Here is a 17,448-nt window from a genome sequence, read left to right as displayed (position 1 = left end):
ATGAGTATATATGGAGAAAGTGATGTGTGCGTTTGCAGAGAATATACTGAGAGAACACAATGTGTGAGGTTGAAGAAATCCCCAGAGTCAGGTGAATGCTGTGACCTCTTCAGTGAATACCAAAAGAACAATGTTGTACATATCGTAGGGATGTGCTTGGCATGACTGTTCAGCCCTATTCACGTGAATGGGATAGGTTGCAGCTGTAAAAAGCTCATCAGCGGCCCCCGATGTTGGATTGTGACTGATCACATACAGGTCCAGGTAAACACAATTTAATAAATGCTCTAGTTGAAAAGTGTGCCCGTCTCATAACATGGCTACCAAGTGTCCCCTCAGTTTTATGATAACATGGACTATTTTGATGACAAAAACACCCTATATATCTGTAATAGTGATGCAAAACAATGAGGTACAGCAACTTTTCTATTAACCGTTCTGTGTCAACGGTTTGAATACAGGTTAAATGATATATGGTAACCAAATTTAAAGGAAAATTTCAAGATTAAATTTTGGCACACACATGTTACACAGTAAAAGTATAAAAATGTTTCCTTTAATACATGCAAAATTTGCTATGATACAGAGATCATTTTGCAACATTTCTAAATTAAACAAATTTATTAAAATTAGATTATAAAAAGATAAACATAGAAGTGGTATGATTTATAAATAGTTTCATATTTTCACATTTCATAAAATGGACAATAAAGAACGGATTTCTTCTTTAATTATTGCCAGATAATGGTATATTCTACTCTTTTACTGTGATACTCCAGTAAAATTATATTCTGTATTGATCAATCTACAGAATATCTGATTTTATATGATCCCTTGACATAAGACGGCCTATACAGTGCAGTGATCATGGGGTTTCCAGGACTTTTCAAGGATATAAAATAAAAATCAAAGTACGGTATCTCTGCAAATCGCAAAGACTTCTGTAATAAAGACAAGTGCTGTCCTTTTAGAATTTCTGGATTACTGAATGCCAGACTACAGGAGAAAATTCCAGAAAACCCCCTACGAGTCCTACACATCCAAAACCTCTAGGCCAATATATACTACCAAAATCTTGTTATACATATTGCAGTAACTTCCAGCGAATTTACTCTTCTAAATAAAGGAGGGCGAGTTAGCAGAAAACAGATTGGCACTTTGTACATATACATACTTAACTGTATTAAATGCCCCTAGGAAAAATAAATTGATGAAACAATTGAAATGTATACTACACAAGTAGAACAATTTAGTGGTGTTCATATAGATAATGCAATGATAAGACAAGGTCTACCACATTATGCGATATGCTGCCGTTTGTCTTTTGCATAGTTTATACATCATTTCTCTTTGGTCCGGCTTTTGCTAATGGTTTTATAAAAGTTTATAGATATGAAAATAGACTTTATTAAAATATCTGTCAAACATTTGTTGGAAACTATTGGAGAAGGTTTCTCTTCTTTTCACCAAATTGACTGCACAAGCTTCTGAAGCTGATGCATTTTCACTGTACAGTCAACAAATTTGGGGTTTCACATAGTTAGCTGCTTTGGTGATTTTAGATCATTTACTCAGATGTTTCCATGTTATACTGAAGTGCAATTCTATCATTTTATTGGCAAATAGATAAAGTTTATGCAAAGACAGACAGACAGTATTGACCCCTATGTTGACGATCATTCTTCTAGATGCCCCAAACAGAAAATAACATTATACTCTGCAGTCCAGTCCTCGTAGTTCCTGCAGAATGTCACTCTGTCCTTAATGTTTTTCTTGGAGAGAAATGGTTTCTAAAAGAATGGCTGTCTAAACTAAAAAAAAATGGAGCACTAACATAAGACCTGAGTCATACCAACAGCAAAGCATCCTGAGAACACTCATGTGGTAGCACGATGGCTCACTGGTTAGCACTTTTGTCCCAACTTTGAATCTGACCAAGGGGAATGGAGTTTGTATATTCTCCCAGCATTTGCCTGGGTCTCCTCCCACACATCAAAAAAATACACTGATACATAAATTGGCTTCCCATGAGGGTTTTGGCAGCCACTGACTCCCCTACTACATAACTCTTCCGGCACTTTGAGTCCTTTGCATGAAAAGTGTTATTAATGCCTGCCATGTGAAGAGTTGCTTTTCATCCAAGGTTACCTAAGGTACTCATAGTGCCTAAGAGCACTGCTATGAATAAACTTCTCCCTACAATTCAGAATCAATTTGGCGATGGAGGGACAAAGTCTTCTCCAGTATGACAGAGCATCAGGTCACAAGCTAAAAATGATAACTAAAGTGGCTTAGTAAACAAAACACTGAATGGTTAGGTCCATGGTCATAAAACTCCCCAGATCTCAATACTAGTGAGAATTTGTGGTCAATCCTTAAAAAGCAGGTGGACAACAAAAACACAAAATTGCGATAAACTCCAAGCACTGACTAGGTAAGAATGCGTTGCCATCAGTCAAGATTTGGCCGAAAAGCTGACACCCAGTATGCCAGGGCGAATTTGAGAAGTCTTGAAAAACAAAGGTCAACACAGAAAATATTGAGTTTTTGCATAAACTATGTATTTCTCAAGAAAAGGTGGAAAACTTGCAATATACTTACAATTGTACTTCAGTATACTGTAGAATCATATGACTGAAAGATCTTAAACAATATAGCAGGCAACTTTGTGAAAAACAAAATTTATGTCAGTCTCAAAACTTCTGGCCAAGACCGCAGAGTGTCAATTTCGCATTATGATTTTTAATAAGGAGAAAAACATCTGGTCAGCATTTTCCTCTTGGGCAAGAAATTGTAATCACTGTAACTTTTGTGCAATGTGCTCATCCATAGTAGTGCTGCTGGTAGCGCAAATTGAGTTCCCGCAGTTCTCGTTCTCTCACACGGCGAGACTTTGTTGATTTTGTGGAGCGACTGGAACGAACAGACTGTGCAGACTTTGTACTCTGACAGCGGGACGATGCTCGCTTGAGAAGGTTTTGAGAGATGGACCTGTGCAGATTTTTCATAGATGAAGATGCAGCCATACTTACTACCCAGGGGTGTTTAAGAGCCTGTGTCGCAGTCATTCTTTCAGATGGCTCCACCATAAGCAGACGATCAATAAAGTCCTTTGCCAGATTTGAAACACTTGGCCATGGCTGGAAAATAAATGTAGTTTGAGTATACAACATTGCATAGTCACTGCAACAGTTATTAAATGTACCTCCAACTATCAATGTTTCATTATTTTACTTTATCGGAGTACCATGTTTTGGTTCATTCAAATTAGGTAACATTTATATCAATTTTTGTTTTGTCAAACAAAAATAAAAAAATTTCTGCTGCAGTTTTTTTTTTTTTTTTTTTTAAGGCATACATCTGAAATGGTGTAGGGCCAGAGACAAAAAAATAAATAAAAATTAAACGCTGTAAAATTTATGGGAATTAAACAGTGTAGCAGAGCTGCATTTTGCTACTTACGTAACTCCCGACCTTGTCGTAGGAATAATCCTTTAATAATTTTTATAATAATCTGTAAACATGGCTTAAGGAAAAAAACAACACACCTCTAATACTCAGTGTACTCAAACGTTCATAAAATGGTTGATATCCTTTGAGAAGGTGTCCGCTGTCCTATTACTTATAACAATAATACATTTTATTTATACAGGGCCAACATAATCCACAGCACAAACTCTTTATGTACTGATGCTTGTTCATGATGGGGTACTGTGCCAGGCTTTTTATCGGGTATAGAGCTCCCCCTACTCTCTAGGAGGCACATCCTAGTATTTGGCAAAGAGTTAAACTAGTTATTGAGCTGCCGATGCCTGTACTACAGGCATTTTTGTTTCTTGAATCAACTGGAAAGATATAATCGGGTATCTAAACATTTGTTCATTCATTTCATTTCAACAAGGCAAGAAAGATTTGTATTGATTTGGGAAAAAAGGTCAGGCTATACGAAGGGCACTCTAACACCCCCACAAAGTATGCTTGCTGCAGACCACAACTGGCCCTGTGTTCAGCTGAAAGTCATATCCACTAGAGAAGGATCATCTTTGCAAAAAAACCAAAAAACCATTTGAGGACAAAGATCATATTGAAATGCAAGTTAAAGCAACTAATGAATTGGTTGGGGTTATGGATGTTGTTATATGACTTCCATATAGGGTTCAGCATCCTTTCAATTACTGCATGGCAGACTGAGTAGTGAGTTCCCAAATCAGTCCCCCTTACAAACAAAGGGTTGCTGACCGCTGGCATATATAATTTGACTGCAGTGGGTCTCTGCCGTCTTCCTCCTCAATCTTTATTATGGATAGTAATTAGAGATGAGCGAACAGTAAAATGTTCGAGGTTCGATATTCGTTTCGAGTAGCCGCTCAATATCCGACTACTCGAATCGAATATCGAACACTATTATAGTCTATGGGGGGAAAATGCTCGTTTCAGGGGTAGGCAATGTTCGATCAAATTATACTTACCAAGTCCATGAGTGAGGGTCGGGCTGGATCCTCCGAGCAGTCTTCTCCTTGCAGCATCCCCGCGGCGTCTTCTGGCTCTTCATTCACTCTGCCAGGCATTGGGCCTGGGCAGAGCCAACTGAGCATGCCCACACTACAAGCAGATATGCGCAGTCGGCTCTGCCCAGGCCCGATGCCTGGAAGAGTGAATGAAGAGCCGGAAGACGCCGCGGGGAAGCTGCACGGAGTAGACTTCTAAAGGTAGGAGAAGAACCAGCGTTGATTGTCTGACTGTATAGCATTCGGCCAATCAATGCTGGTTCTGCATCGAACTTTTCCATTCGAACAGTGAGTGGTACTCGATTGAGTACGAGTATTTCAAATACCGTAGTATTCGATCGAATACCTACTCGATCGAGTACAACTTGCTCATCTCTAATAATAATCTTATATGCGGTTTTTTTTTTTTTTTGTTTGTTTTTTTGTTTAACTTCAAGGAATCAATAGACAAGTCAAATTGGAAAAAAATTACAAACCTCTCCACAGTAGCTGTATTTTCCCTTTAAGATTTGGCGATATAGACGTGTTCTATTATCATCCTCAAATGGCATAGTGCCACTCAAAAGAATATAGGATATGACTCCTAGTGCCCACATGTCCACAGAGTTTGTATATGGTTTCCTTACAAGAATTTCAGGAGCAATGTATTCTGGGGTTCCACAAGTGGTCTTCATTAAACAATCATCCCCTTTTTTCCGAGCACTTGCAAGACCAAAATCTGTGATCATAATTTTAGAGTCTGTTCCCGGGTGATAATACAAAAGATTTTCAGGTTTTAAGTCTCTGTGTGTAATCCCAAGAGTGTGTAAATATTTCACTCCTTCTAAAACCATTTGTAGTACATGAGTGGCATCCCTCTCTGTAAAGGAACCCTTGGCAATTATTCGATCAAACAGTTCTCCGCCTGTTGCCAATTCCATGACCATGTATACTCTTTCCTGTGTCTCAAACACTTCAATAAGCTGGATTATATTTGTATGTCGAACTCTCCTCAGGACACTAAGTTCAGACTCACAAACTTCCCTACCTTCTCTGTATTTTGTCTCAATCATTTTAATAGCATATGGCTGTTTAGAGGCCTTGTGTTCCACTCTTACAACACGACTGAAGCTTCCTCGACCAATAAGGGCTTTAATATCGTATTTTGCAGTTACTCGCGGATCAAATTTAGCTCTGTACTTAGCCACTTTATGTCTCCGAGGATCAGCGGTTTCTGCATGACTGTGTGGGTAGCCATTTGAGTAGGGGGGAGCCGGGGATCCCCCTTTGGCGTCGCTTCGTCCATGGTCTGTAATAAAATGCTTGTACTGGTCATTCTTTGACGCTAGATATGGTTCCACTTTTTTGACTAAATCCAGCTGGATGTTTTTTGGAGGTTCGGGAAGCACTTTGCTTGTCCCACAGCCCATCATGGGAAAAACTCAGTCTTCCATGTGGCATTGTGTATGGAAATATAAATGAACTGATGTACTTGCATCGACAGCACCTTGGGGAAAAAAGGGCAATAGTAAGGAAACGATGCGCAAGAAATTCTTCTGTTTTGATAACAAAAATATTTTTTATGAAAACTATAAATGTTTGGAAATTTGGAACTGGCATCATTTGAATTTATTAAATATACTTAATACTTAATAACCTTGCTACTAAAGTATTTTAAATATGAAAATGTGACATGACCAAAATTTCACACGACCACCACAGGCATATGGGTAATTATACATTATTTTTTAATACAATTAGAAGTTAGGTGGGTGGAGGGGGGTTAGTTTTGGGGTTAATTTGTATTTTATCCCAGACAACCTCTGGAATACAAAATTTTTTTAAAAAAATTCAAAACAAAATGTCTTAACATTACCAAATTCTGACCCTTTTTCATATTTCCAGCTACAGAGATGTGTAAGCTCTTTTTAGTGGGGTAAGCTAACATTTTTATTAGCACCATTATGTGGTACATATGATCCATTTGTATGTAATTTTTGGTTTGTTTAAATGTATAATTTTTTTGTTATTTTTATTTGTAAAACGGTAAAAGGGGATAACTGCATTAATATTGATGTGATTTTTTTTTATATAAAATTTTAAATGCCACTGACTGTTTTTAGTCAGCCTCTGTTCCATAAAGTTTCAGGTTTTTTTTTGTAGGACATTACAAAATCTTCCATTGTATTATACTTCTACAGCTTCACAGCATGTCATACGGAATATTACATTTTACCACTCTAAAGTACAATATATCCCTTCAAACAGTAAGCCCTCATACAGTCATTTAAAGAGAAGAATAAATAAGGTATGGCTTGTGGAAGGTGTAAAGTTTAAAAAAAAAAAAAAAAGAAGCAAAAAACCAAAAAAAACCCCCGAAAACACAAAAACTGTGGTTGGAAGGAGTTAACCGCTAGGTAGCTTTAAGTCAGGATTTTTTTTTCTTCATTTTACCTTCATAAGAGCCATTTAAATGGTTTTTTGTTTTGCAGAATTTGGGTGCATTCACACAGAGTAACGTGCCGCGTGACCTGGCACGTATACGGCGTGTGAGATTTTGAGCGCCGTATACGCTCCCATTGATTTCAATGGGAGTTAGTCTCGCGGCCGCAAAATCACGGCAGCAAAATAACATGGCGTATATGATCCAGGCTCCCACTGAAATCAATGGGAGCGTATACAGCGCTCAAAATCTCACACGCCGTATACGTGCCAGGTCACGCGGCACGTTACTCCGTGTGAATGCACCCTTAGGGTGCATTCACACTACGTTTACGGCAGCTTATTCTGAACGTCAAACACGTTCAGAATAAGCGGCGTATAAAGCAGCTCCATTCATTTCTATGGGAGCCGGCATACGAGCGCTCCCCATAGAAATGAATGGGCTGCTTCTTTCACTGCGAGCAGTCCCATTGAAGTGAATGGGAAGTGCCCGCGTGTACGGCTCGAGATGAGCAGAGCTTGCCGTATATGCCGGCACTTCCCATTCACTTCAATGGGACTGCTCGCAGTGAAAGAAGCAGCCCATTCATTTCTATGGGGAGCGCTCGTATGCCGGCTCCCATAGAAATGAATGGAGCTGCTTTATACGCCGCTTATTCTGAACGTGTTTGACGTTCAGAATAAGCTGCCGTAAACGTAGTGTGAATGCACCCTAAGTTGTATTTTTCTATGGAATCATAATAGGTGATATATTAGTTGTTCCATTTCTTTGGAGGTGAGAAAAAAAAAAAAAATATTTGTTTGCAGTAGGACTTGAACATTTATGGCTCAGTCTGTTGTGGATGTGACAGATACCAATTCTGTGTGAATTGTGTTTTTTTTTTAACATACTAAAAAAATTTTTGTTATATATCTTAACATGTAACAGTAACATAGAACTGCTTGTTAATACGCGATTACTAGTTAATTTGCACTGCCCAGCTGTAACTGCTAAAAAGAGCACAAGTTGCTTCAAAACCGTACCGTAACTCTTGGCGTTTCCCTTGGTCCTGATCAGCATCAGTTTCTTCATAACCCCTGTAACAGTAATAGAGACATTTATTAGGAGATACTCAAGTTATCACAGGCCTAAAAGTATTACTCAAAGGTATGCTCTAAGGCAGGGGTAGGGAACCTTTGGCTCTCCAGCTGCTGTGAAACTACAACTCCCAGCATGCTCCATTCACTTCCATGGGAGTTCCTAGAACAGAAGAGCCAGTATGCATGCTGGGAGTTGTAGTTTTGCAACAGCTGGAGAGCCGTACGTTCCCTACCCCTGCTCTAAGGGCTGTTCACACGGGGGCAATGAGGCGGATTTTGACGGCGATTTCGCTTCAAAGTCCGCCTCCATGGAATGGTGGTCTATGGAGACCGTTAGCTTTCGTTTTTCTGCTAGCAGTTTTTTGCCACTAGCAGAAAAAAGAAACGGCATGATCTTTCTTCAGGCGGATTCCGCCTGAGGAAAGCAATAGAAGTGAATGTGGTAAAAACCGCTCCAGAAAACGCTCCAAAAAACATGGCAAAGTCCAAACACCGCTTCCTAATTAGGATGCGTTTTTTTCCGGACCAAAACAAGCCACACGTAATTTACGTGTGAACTAGCCCTAACACAGACTTTTAGAGTTCTTTGGGCCGGAGATCTGTGATCTGTTTCCATCTCACAACTCATCTTATTTGGCTAATAAATGGGTGAAGATAAAAGGTAAAAAGAAATCTCTTAATATATATAATATGCAAATGAAGTAAACAAATAAAAATACTTAATTATTATTACCGTATATACTCGAGTATAAGCCGACCTGAATATAAGCCGAGGCCCTAATTTTACCTCAAAAAACTGGGAAAACTTATTGACTCGAGTATAAGCCGTCTATGGGAGATTCAATACATTACTATTGGGGCTGCTCATATCATTATGGGACTCCTGGCAGTCACAAAAACAAGTTGGCTCCTGTGATCTCGCCGCGCAGGAGCAGCCTGCAAATTGAAAGGTACGAGCCCAGTCGGGGGGCTTTTTTAACACTTTAGGGAAGCTTTGATGTAGACTCTGATCATGGGCATTAGCTCCGGATCTCCGATGTACATTACAGCGGAGAACTTGTAGCTATGGCGACCGCTCTGCAGCAGAACAGCTACCACAATTCTTACAGACCTGGCATCTGCTGTCATAGCACGGCAGATGGCGGAGGTACACACCGCCTGGATACCCTCTCAGCTCAGGGCCTGCAGCATTGCTACACTCCTCCAACTGCAGGAACCCAGTGGTGACAGGAGTAGGGCGATGCTGTGACCCCGCTCTTCAGCCACTTTCCCCAGAATATAGGACACCCTCCCTTTTTCATCAGAAATTTGAGGTGGGGGGGGGGAAGAGTGCGTCTTATAGTCCGAAAAATATGGTACTTTTTATTGAGAAGTCCAACAAAGTCCATGTATGGCACAACTGAACAGTAGATAAAATACAGACAGCTATTTTCTCAGTGGTCAGTACAACTTCCCCCCGTGGCTATCTATACATTAACCACTTCCGGACCGCCCATAGACTATATACATCTGGGAAGTGGTTGCCTAGTTCTGACAGGACGTACCTGTACGTCCAGTCAGAACACAGCAGCTGCACGGAGATCGTGTAGCTGCTTTCACTAGGAGCCGGCTGTAACTTCAGACGGAGCTCCCAGAGAGATAGCAGGGAAGATTTATTACCTCCTCTGCTATCTCGATTGCTGTGTATACAGCACTCAATGAGCACTGTATACATAGCTATGGACGCTGCCATAAATCAGCTGCCCTCTGACCCGGCAGACACGTGATCCGCTGGGAGCAGTGTCCTGCCAGAGCTGCTGGGTCCTACAGGACCCCAGATCAGCTCTGTATACTGTGTATACAGCGTGCAGGAGGCTGGATTTCTCCTGCAACTGAGGTTAAATGTACCAGCCCCAGTTATAGGAGAAATCAGCCTCCAGTACAAAAAAATAAGTGATCAGATGTCCCCAAAGGTCTCTTATCACCTTATGGGGACACAATCTGGAAAAAAAATAAAATAAAAATATAATAAAAAAAGTTTTAAAAAAATGTAAATAAAATAAAAAATTAATAAATACGCTAATAAAACGCCGTTATTAAAGGTTATAGCCCCACCCCCGACGACACCATACAAAATAAAAATTACCATAACGGAGAGGAAAAACTATATTATAAAGTTTTTCAGTGACACTTTGTGTTATTAAATAAAAAAAAAATTATAAATTGAAAACCAGACACAAATTTCCCTCCTATTTTGTTTATATTTTCCGGGATATAAAAAAAATTAAAACACATTTGAAAATAAAAATAACATAAAAATAAAGACCTATGTGTCCCCGAAAAAAGACGCAAAAATTAGTTGACTAAGACATACGAGAAAAATTTTACAGACCTCAAAACCGCACATACAAAATAAACCTAAAATGTGTCTGGTCCTGGACCACAAATTGGCCCGGTACTGAAGTGGTTAAATAAAAACTTTTCCAGCATTTACCTATATGCCTGGGGCAGTCAAGTAACTGTTAAAGGCACATTTTCTGAGTTCCTAATGACTTTCCGTTTCGCTGTTGCCAGAGACGGGAGGTCACCAGTACTCCTTTCTCTCCTCCCCTGCCCCGTCCCCTTCATATTCACTAATGCTCACGCCTTCTTCTTATGCTGGGCGTCACTTCCTTCACAAGGGAACTGGAGCCTGCACAAAAGAATGCCGGCAGAAGCAAAGAGAAGCAGCGCTCTACTACAAATGCGTGGTAGGCCTGTTGCTTCTCTTCTGCTGGTGTTCTATTGCGCAAGCGCCTGCTCTGGCTCCCCTCTCCTGTCCGCACCTGAGAGAGCAGTATGAAAGTCATCTCGAGGATAAGAAGACAGGCAAGTATGATGGGGTGGGGGAACTGAGTTAGTTAGCCAAGTAGGTATGGCTAGTAGTCCGTGGGCTAGCTAGGGAAACGGGGGGTTGTGAGGGAGAAAGTGAGAGGGGGGGGATATGAGTGAACAGCAATGCATCATGGCAATTGTAGACTAAGACAGCAGGAAGCTACCCACATAAACAAATGCAGAGAATATCAGGCGCTCCCAGAGAAAGCCAGAAATCACTCAAAACACTGCTAAAGGTATTTGGGTGCCCTTATTAACTCATTGATAACACTAAACAGACCGTTTTTAAAAATATTTTTTTTGCCCGGAGAAGCCCTTTAACAACTTCCAGACCGCCCATAGACCAGGACGTGCTGGTACGTCCTGTCAGAACACAGCTATTGCACGAGATCGTGCAATAGCCAGGGAAGGTTTATTCCCGTCCCTGCCTTCTCGATCGCTGTGTATGAGCGCTGTATACACAGTGATCGAGAAGGCAGGGACGGGAAAAAACCTTCCCCGGCTATTGCACGATCTCGTGCAATAGCTGTGTTCTGACAGGACGTACCAGCACTGCTTCAATGAGCACTGTATACACAGCTATGGGCGCCGCCATGATGCGGCCGCCCTCTGACCCGGTGGTCACGTGATCCGCCGGGATCAGTGTCTTGCAAGAACTGCTGGGTCCTACAGGACCCAGATCAGCTCTGTATACTGTGTATACAACATGCAGGAGGCTGTATTCCTCCTACAACTGGGGCTAAATGTACCAGCTCCAGTTGCAGGGGAAACGAGTTCTCCGCAGAAATGAGGGCGGGCCCCAGCTCTCAAACGGCGATGGGAGCGTCTCCACTGCAGCCCGAGAGCTCACTCCAGCACTGCCTCCATCTTCAGCTGCAACCCCGCCTCTTCAACCCGGCGGCCATTTTTGGGAGGCTGCTCTTGCTCTTGTAATTCAATACAGGAGCGCTCTGCGCAGGCGTCTGAAGTTGGACCAACAGAAGAGGCAGCTGAAGATGGAGGCGGCCCTGGAGTGAGCTCTCGGGGAGCAGTGGGAATGCTCCCATCGCCGTTTGAGCGCTGGGGGCTGCCCTCATTGCTGCGGACAACTCATTTGCATACCGGTTAAAACCAGTATTTCTAAGGAACGGCGCTGCGGAGACCACGTCTAAAGGTAACAGACAAATAGCTTTATCTTAAGGCTATTCCGACGTGGTAATTAGAAAAAATGTTGCTTTTGTGGTAGACTCCCTTTAAATATAGAAATGAAAGCTTAGAGTAAAGAAGAACAATAGTTGCTCCCATTGTTTTTTTTTTTAAATGTAGATTGTGAGCCCCACATAGAGCTCACAATGTACATTTTTCCCTATCAGTATGTCTTTTTGGAATATGGAATGGAAATCCATGCAAACACGGGGAGAACATACAAACTCCTTGCACATGGTTTTTTGCCCTTGGCGGGATTTGAACACCAGGACCCAGCGCTAACCACTGAACCACCGTGTGGCCCCTTGCTCCCATTGTTTTGTCAGTTTGCAGAATTTTCTGCATGATACCAACAGAATCTTATTGAAATCCAGCAGAAAGCAAAGGTGTTATGCAGAGAGAACATTTCACAGTACATTCACTGCACTGGATAAACATCCTTACTGTATAGAAGAGTGTCTCTTTGAGTACCGGGCACCACCATCAGGTCCCCAGGAAATGTGGTTGTAACCGTAACTAACCTAATAGGGCTTAGGTTATCTGACCTTATGATGAGAGAAAAGCTACCCACAAGACTTGGATTGTGCTATGGGTGTCTGATCTGTATCTCTAGTAACACCCTGAGTGTTATGAAAGGCATTATCTGATTTACCACTCTGTCATTATGTGACTCAGCAGGGCAGTATTGTTGTTAGAAGTCAGCAGGCATCATATAACAGCCTTATCTAAAGGCATTTCAGTGTGCCTGCTAAAGCCGACCTGTGAGTGTGTGGGAAGCCTATTCACACTGCCCCCACTTGTTTTAAGGAGGGAGCAGTGGAGGATGTGATAATTAGGTTTGTCCCTCTTCTCTGACATAAAACAGAGATAGACTGACAGCTGAGTGGTCATGCCTGATGTGAATTGCCCTTAATACTAATCAATGGGGAGCAGCAGTAAGGCTGATCTAAGGGTAAGTTCACACAGGGTTTTTTGGTCAGGATTTTGAGGCCGTATCCGCCTCAAAATCCTGACCAAAAAGACGGCTCCCATTGAAATCAATGGGAGCCGCTCAGGTCTTTTTTCCGGAAGCCGGTTTGTTCCGACTCCCGGAAAAAGAAGCGAGATGATCATTCATCAGGCTGTTTTGCCTCCCTCCGCCAGACTAGACTCATTCATTGGGCCTAATCCAGAGCGTGTGAACTTACCCTTAAACGACAGTAAGTTTAGTCCGTAAATGGTCCGCAATTGTGGGTTCTCGATATTTTATCCATGGTGTGTCATGCCGTGACCGGGGTCCGCACTGAATGCCACAGGTCCGCAAAATAACGGACATCATGGCACAGACTGTCCCATAGAACTCTATGGACGCGTGCCGATGGACACGGACGTCTGCAAAATGACTTTTTGAAATGAAATTTAGAGTTCCTGATCAGCAAATTGCGGACCACAAAACTACTACAGTCGTGTAAGACCAACCTGATAGAAAATTATACAAACTGAATAATAGCATAAGTGAATATTGATGTGTGAAATTCCCATTACAAATTGAGCTGTTTTCCCTTGATGTTAATAAGATGTGAGACAGATATTAGTGAGAAAAACAATATCGGGATCAATACAGTATTCTTAGAGGTTGTGGCGCTTGAATTTTAAATACTTTTAATAAAAGTTATGCCTTATATTCCTTAAGGACACCCACTTTTTGTAGGATATAGAAGAGGCAACCTTTTATATATAGTATGTATCCAATTCAGTGAATGCACAGCGCTGCTGATGTTTTGTTATTTGACTGAAATTTTTTAATAAAGAGTTAAAAAACAAACAAATCTGGGATCTCTGGTGGCATATACTCTGGCTAAAGTCTATGTGGCCGCGTTCAAAGCAAAATAAGTCTTCCCCCTTACCAATTTTTTTTTTTTCTTGTAAATATGTCCATGCTTTCTTGAGGTATGTGGACAATGATTTTAGTGTGTAGAAGTGATCTCTGCTAGAGATGAGCGAACACTAAAATGTTCGAGGTTCGAAATTCGATTCGAACAGCCGCTCACTGTTCGAGTGTTCGAATGGGTTTCGAACCCCATTATAGTCTATGGGGAACATATACTCGTTAAGGGGGAAACCCAAATCCGTGTCTGGAGGGTCACCAAGTCCACTATGACACCCCAGGAAATGATACCAACACCCTGGAATGACACTGGGACAGCAGGGGAAGCATGTCTGGGGGCATAAAAGTCACTTTATTTCATGGAAATCCCTGTCAGTTTGCGATTTTCGCAAGCTAACTTTTCCCCAGAGCCAGTTCTGCTCAACTACACATCTGATGCACACTCAGCTCTGCTACATCAGATGATGTACATCTGATGTAGCAGAGCCGAGGGTGCACTAGAACCCCTGTGCAAACTCAGCTCACGCTAATAGAATGCATTGGCCAGCGCTGATTGGCCAGAGTACGGAACTTGACAAATCAGCGCTGGCTCTGCTGGAGGAGGCGGAGTCTAAGATCGCTCCACACCTGTCTCCATTCAGGCCCGACCTTAGACTCCGCCTCCTCCGGCAGAGCCAGCGCTGATTGGCCGAAGGCTGGCCAATGCATTCCTATGCGAATGCAGAGACTTAGCAGTGCTGAGCCAGTTCTGCTCAACTACACATCTGATGCACACTCAGCTCTGCTACATCTGATGCACACTCGGCTCTGCTACATCAGATGATGTACATCTGATGTAGCAGAGCCGAGGGTGCACTAGAACCCCTGTGCAAACTCAGCTCATGCTAATAGAATGCATTGGCCAGCGCTGATTGGCCAATGCATTCTATTAGCCCGATGAAGTAGAGCTGAATGTGTGTGCTAAGCACACACATTCAGCTCTACTTCATCGGGCTAATAGAATGCATTGGCCAGCGCTGATTGGCCAGAGTACGGAACTCGACCAATCAGCGCTGGCTCTGCTGGAGGAGGTGGAGTCTAAGATCGCTCCACACCAGTCTCCATTCAGGTCCGACCTTAGACTCCGCCTCCTCCGGCAGAGCCAGCGCTGATTGGCCGAAGGCTGGCTAATGCATTCCTATGCGAATGCAGAGACTTAGCAGTGCTGAGCCAGTTCTGCTCAACTACACATCTGATGCACACTCAGCTCTGCTACATCAGATGATGTACATCTGATGTAGCAGAGCCGAGGGTGCACTAGAACCCCTGTGCAAACTCAGCTCACGCTAATAGAATGCATTGGCCAGCGCTGATTGGCCAATGCATTCTATTAGCCCGATGAAGTAGAGCTGAATGTGTGTGCTAAGCACACACATTCATCTCTACTTCATCGGGCTAATAGAATGCATTGGCCAGCGCTGATTGGCCAGAGTACGGAACTCGACCAATCAGCGCTGGCTCTGCTGGAGGAGGCGGAGTCTAAGATCGCTCCACACCAGTCTCCATTCAGGTCCGACCTTAGACTCCGCCTCCTCCGGCAGAGCCAACGCTGATTGGCCGAAGGCTGGCCAATGAATTCCTATGCGAATGCAGAGACTTAGCAGTGCTGAGCCAGTTCTGCTCAACTACACATCTGATGCACACTCAGCTCTGCTACATCAGATGATGTACATCTGATGTAGCAGGGCCGAGGGTGCACTAGAACCCCTGTGCAAACTCAGCTCACGCTAATAGAATGCATTGGCCAGCGCTGATTGGCCAATGCATTCTATTAGCCCGATGAAGTAGAGCTGAATGTGTGTGCACACACATTCAGCTCTACTTCATCGGGCTAATAGAATGTGTAGTTGAGCAGAACTGGCTCAGCACTGCTAAGTCTCTGCATTCGCATAGGAATGCATTGGCCAGCCTTCGGCCAATCAGCGCTGGCTCTGCCGGAGGAGGCGGAGTCTAAGGTCGGACCTGAATGGAGACAGGTGTGGAGCGATCTTAGACTCCGCCTCCTCCAGCAGAGCCAGCGCTGATTTGTCAAGTTCCGTACTCTGGCCAATCAGCGCTGGCCAATGCATTCCTATTGGAAAAAGTTTATGTCACAAAAATCACAATTACACACCCGATAGAGCCCCAAAAAGTTATTTTTAATATCATTCCTACCTAAATAAAGGTTCTCCCTAGCTATCCCTGCCTGTACAGCTATCCCTGTCTCTTAGTCACAAAGTTCACATTCTCATATGACCCGGATTTGAAATCCACTATTCGTCTAAAATGGAGGTCACCTGATTTCGGCAGCCAATGACTTTTTCCGATTTTTTTCGATGCCTCCGGTGTCGTAGTTCCTGTCCCACCTCCCCTGCGCTGTTATTGGTGCAAAAAAAGCGCCAGGGAAGGTGGGAGGGGAATCGAATTTTTTTGGAGTTTGCCACGTGATGTTCGATTCGAACACATCGAACAGCCTGATATCTGATCGAACATGTGTTCGATAGAACACTGTTCGCTCAGCTCTAATCTCTGCCACAATTTGAGGACTTCATCATGTACTTCAGTACAGTTAATCATATGAAAATGAGATTCCCCAGCAAGTCTGTATGGTTCCAATTACAATTTCTCGATTATACAGGGAGTGGAGAGGGATGAGATTGTGACTATGCTTCATGGTATAGCTTTCATCCACAAGCAAGCTGTGCCCTTTGAAGCCAGGCAAGGGGCAGCAAATTCTACAAAAGCTGATCTCCTGATGAGGAAAAGCATGAGAAATGGATTGTCAATGGATCAGCATTTTCATTCCAATGTAGTCTATACACATTAACCATACAATTAGGTATTATGATGAATTTGCACATTATTATAAGTAATACTGAAACAATAAATGTCTTGTCTCAATGTATCTTGGTCACTTACAGTAGAGTCATACGATAATGGATCATTTAGTTAGGAGCCATTTTGTGCAACGTACCTCTACTTGTTTGGACAGATTTGTACCAAATGGCGTTCTCAAATGTGAGCTGAGCAGTTAGTGTGCCTACAAGGTCAAGGGATAGAATTAGAGAAAACTAGACTTGTGGTCAGTTACTTTGTTCACCGCAAAACCACATTTTCGGTCTATATAGTGGTTAGCTCTTGTGGTAGGTATTATATAGGCAAAACAATTAACTCACTGTATGTTAGGGAGCGTTCACACTACCGTCGGTGTCCGACAGCTAGTGTCCGCTGCTAATGTCCGTGCAAAATTTTGTGCGGACATTAGCAGCAGACACTAGCTGTGTCCGTGACATTTTGCATTGCTTTAAATAGACATCGGGTGCGTTCTTTTACAGTCCGTGCCTTTCCTTAACTGTCCGTTGCAAAAAGATGTCTGACTTTTCAAGCGGATAACTACACCCGACATGTAGGTTTTTTCTGTCCACTTGAAAAGTCGGACATCTTTGGAAACGGACACTTAAGGACAGGCATGGAGTGTAAAAGAACGCACCCGATGTCCATTTAAATCAATGAAAA

At 42.5% G+C, this 17,448-nt stretch overlaps 1 protein-coding gene across 2 annotated transcripts in view; it reads right to left on the bottom strand.

Moving 5' to 3' along the window:
• Positions 1–665: 665 nt before the first annotated feature.
• The window catches only part of PSKH1 (protein serine kinase H1), a 42,287-nt gene continuing 25,504 nt past the window's right edge, over positions 666–17,448 (bottom strand). For both annotated transcript variants that reach the window (XM_075281812.1, XM_075281811.1), the window contains exons 3-5: positions 7,953–8,006; positions 4,985–5,994; positions 666–3,140 (exon numbers count right to left, since the gene is read on the bottom strand). In XM_075281812.1, the coding sequence (XP_075137913.1) occupies positions 2,823–3,140; positions 4,985–5,920 (1,254 nt within the window). In that variant the 5' untranslated portion in view covers positions 5,921–5,994; positions 7,953–8,006 and the 3' untranslated portion in view covers positions 666–2,822. The remainder of the gene's footprint in view (positions 3,141–4,984; positions 5,995–7,952; positions 8,007–17,448) is intronic.

This window comes from Leptodactylus fuscus, chromosome 7 (genome assembly GCF_031893055.1).
Source record: "Leptodactylus fuscus isolate aLepFus1 chromosome 7, aLepFus1.hap2, whole genome shotgun sequence".
Lineage (NCBI taxonomy): Eukaryota > Metazoa > Chordata > Amphibia > Anura > Leptodactylidae > Leptodactylus > Leptodactylus fuscus.
Note: the sequence above shows the minus strand (reverse complement) of the source record. Positions and strands in the feature narration are given on the sequence as shown.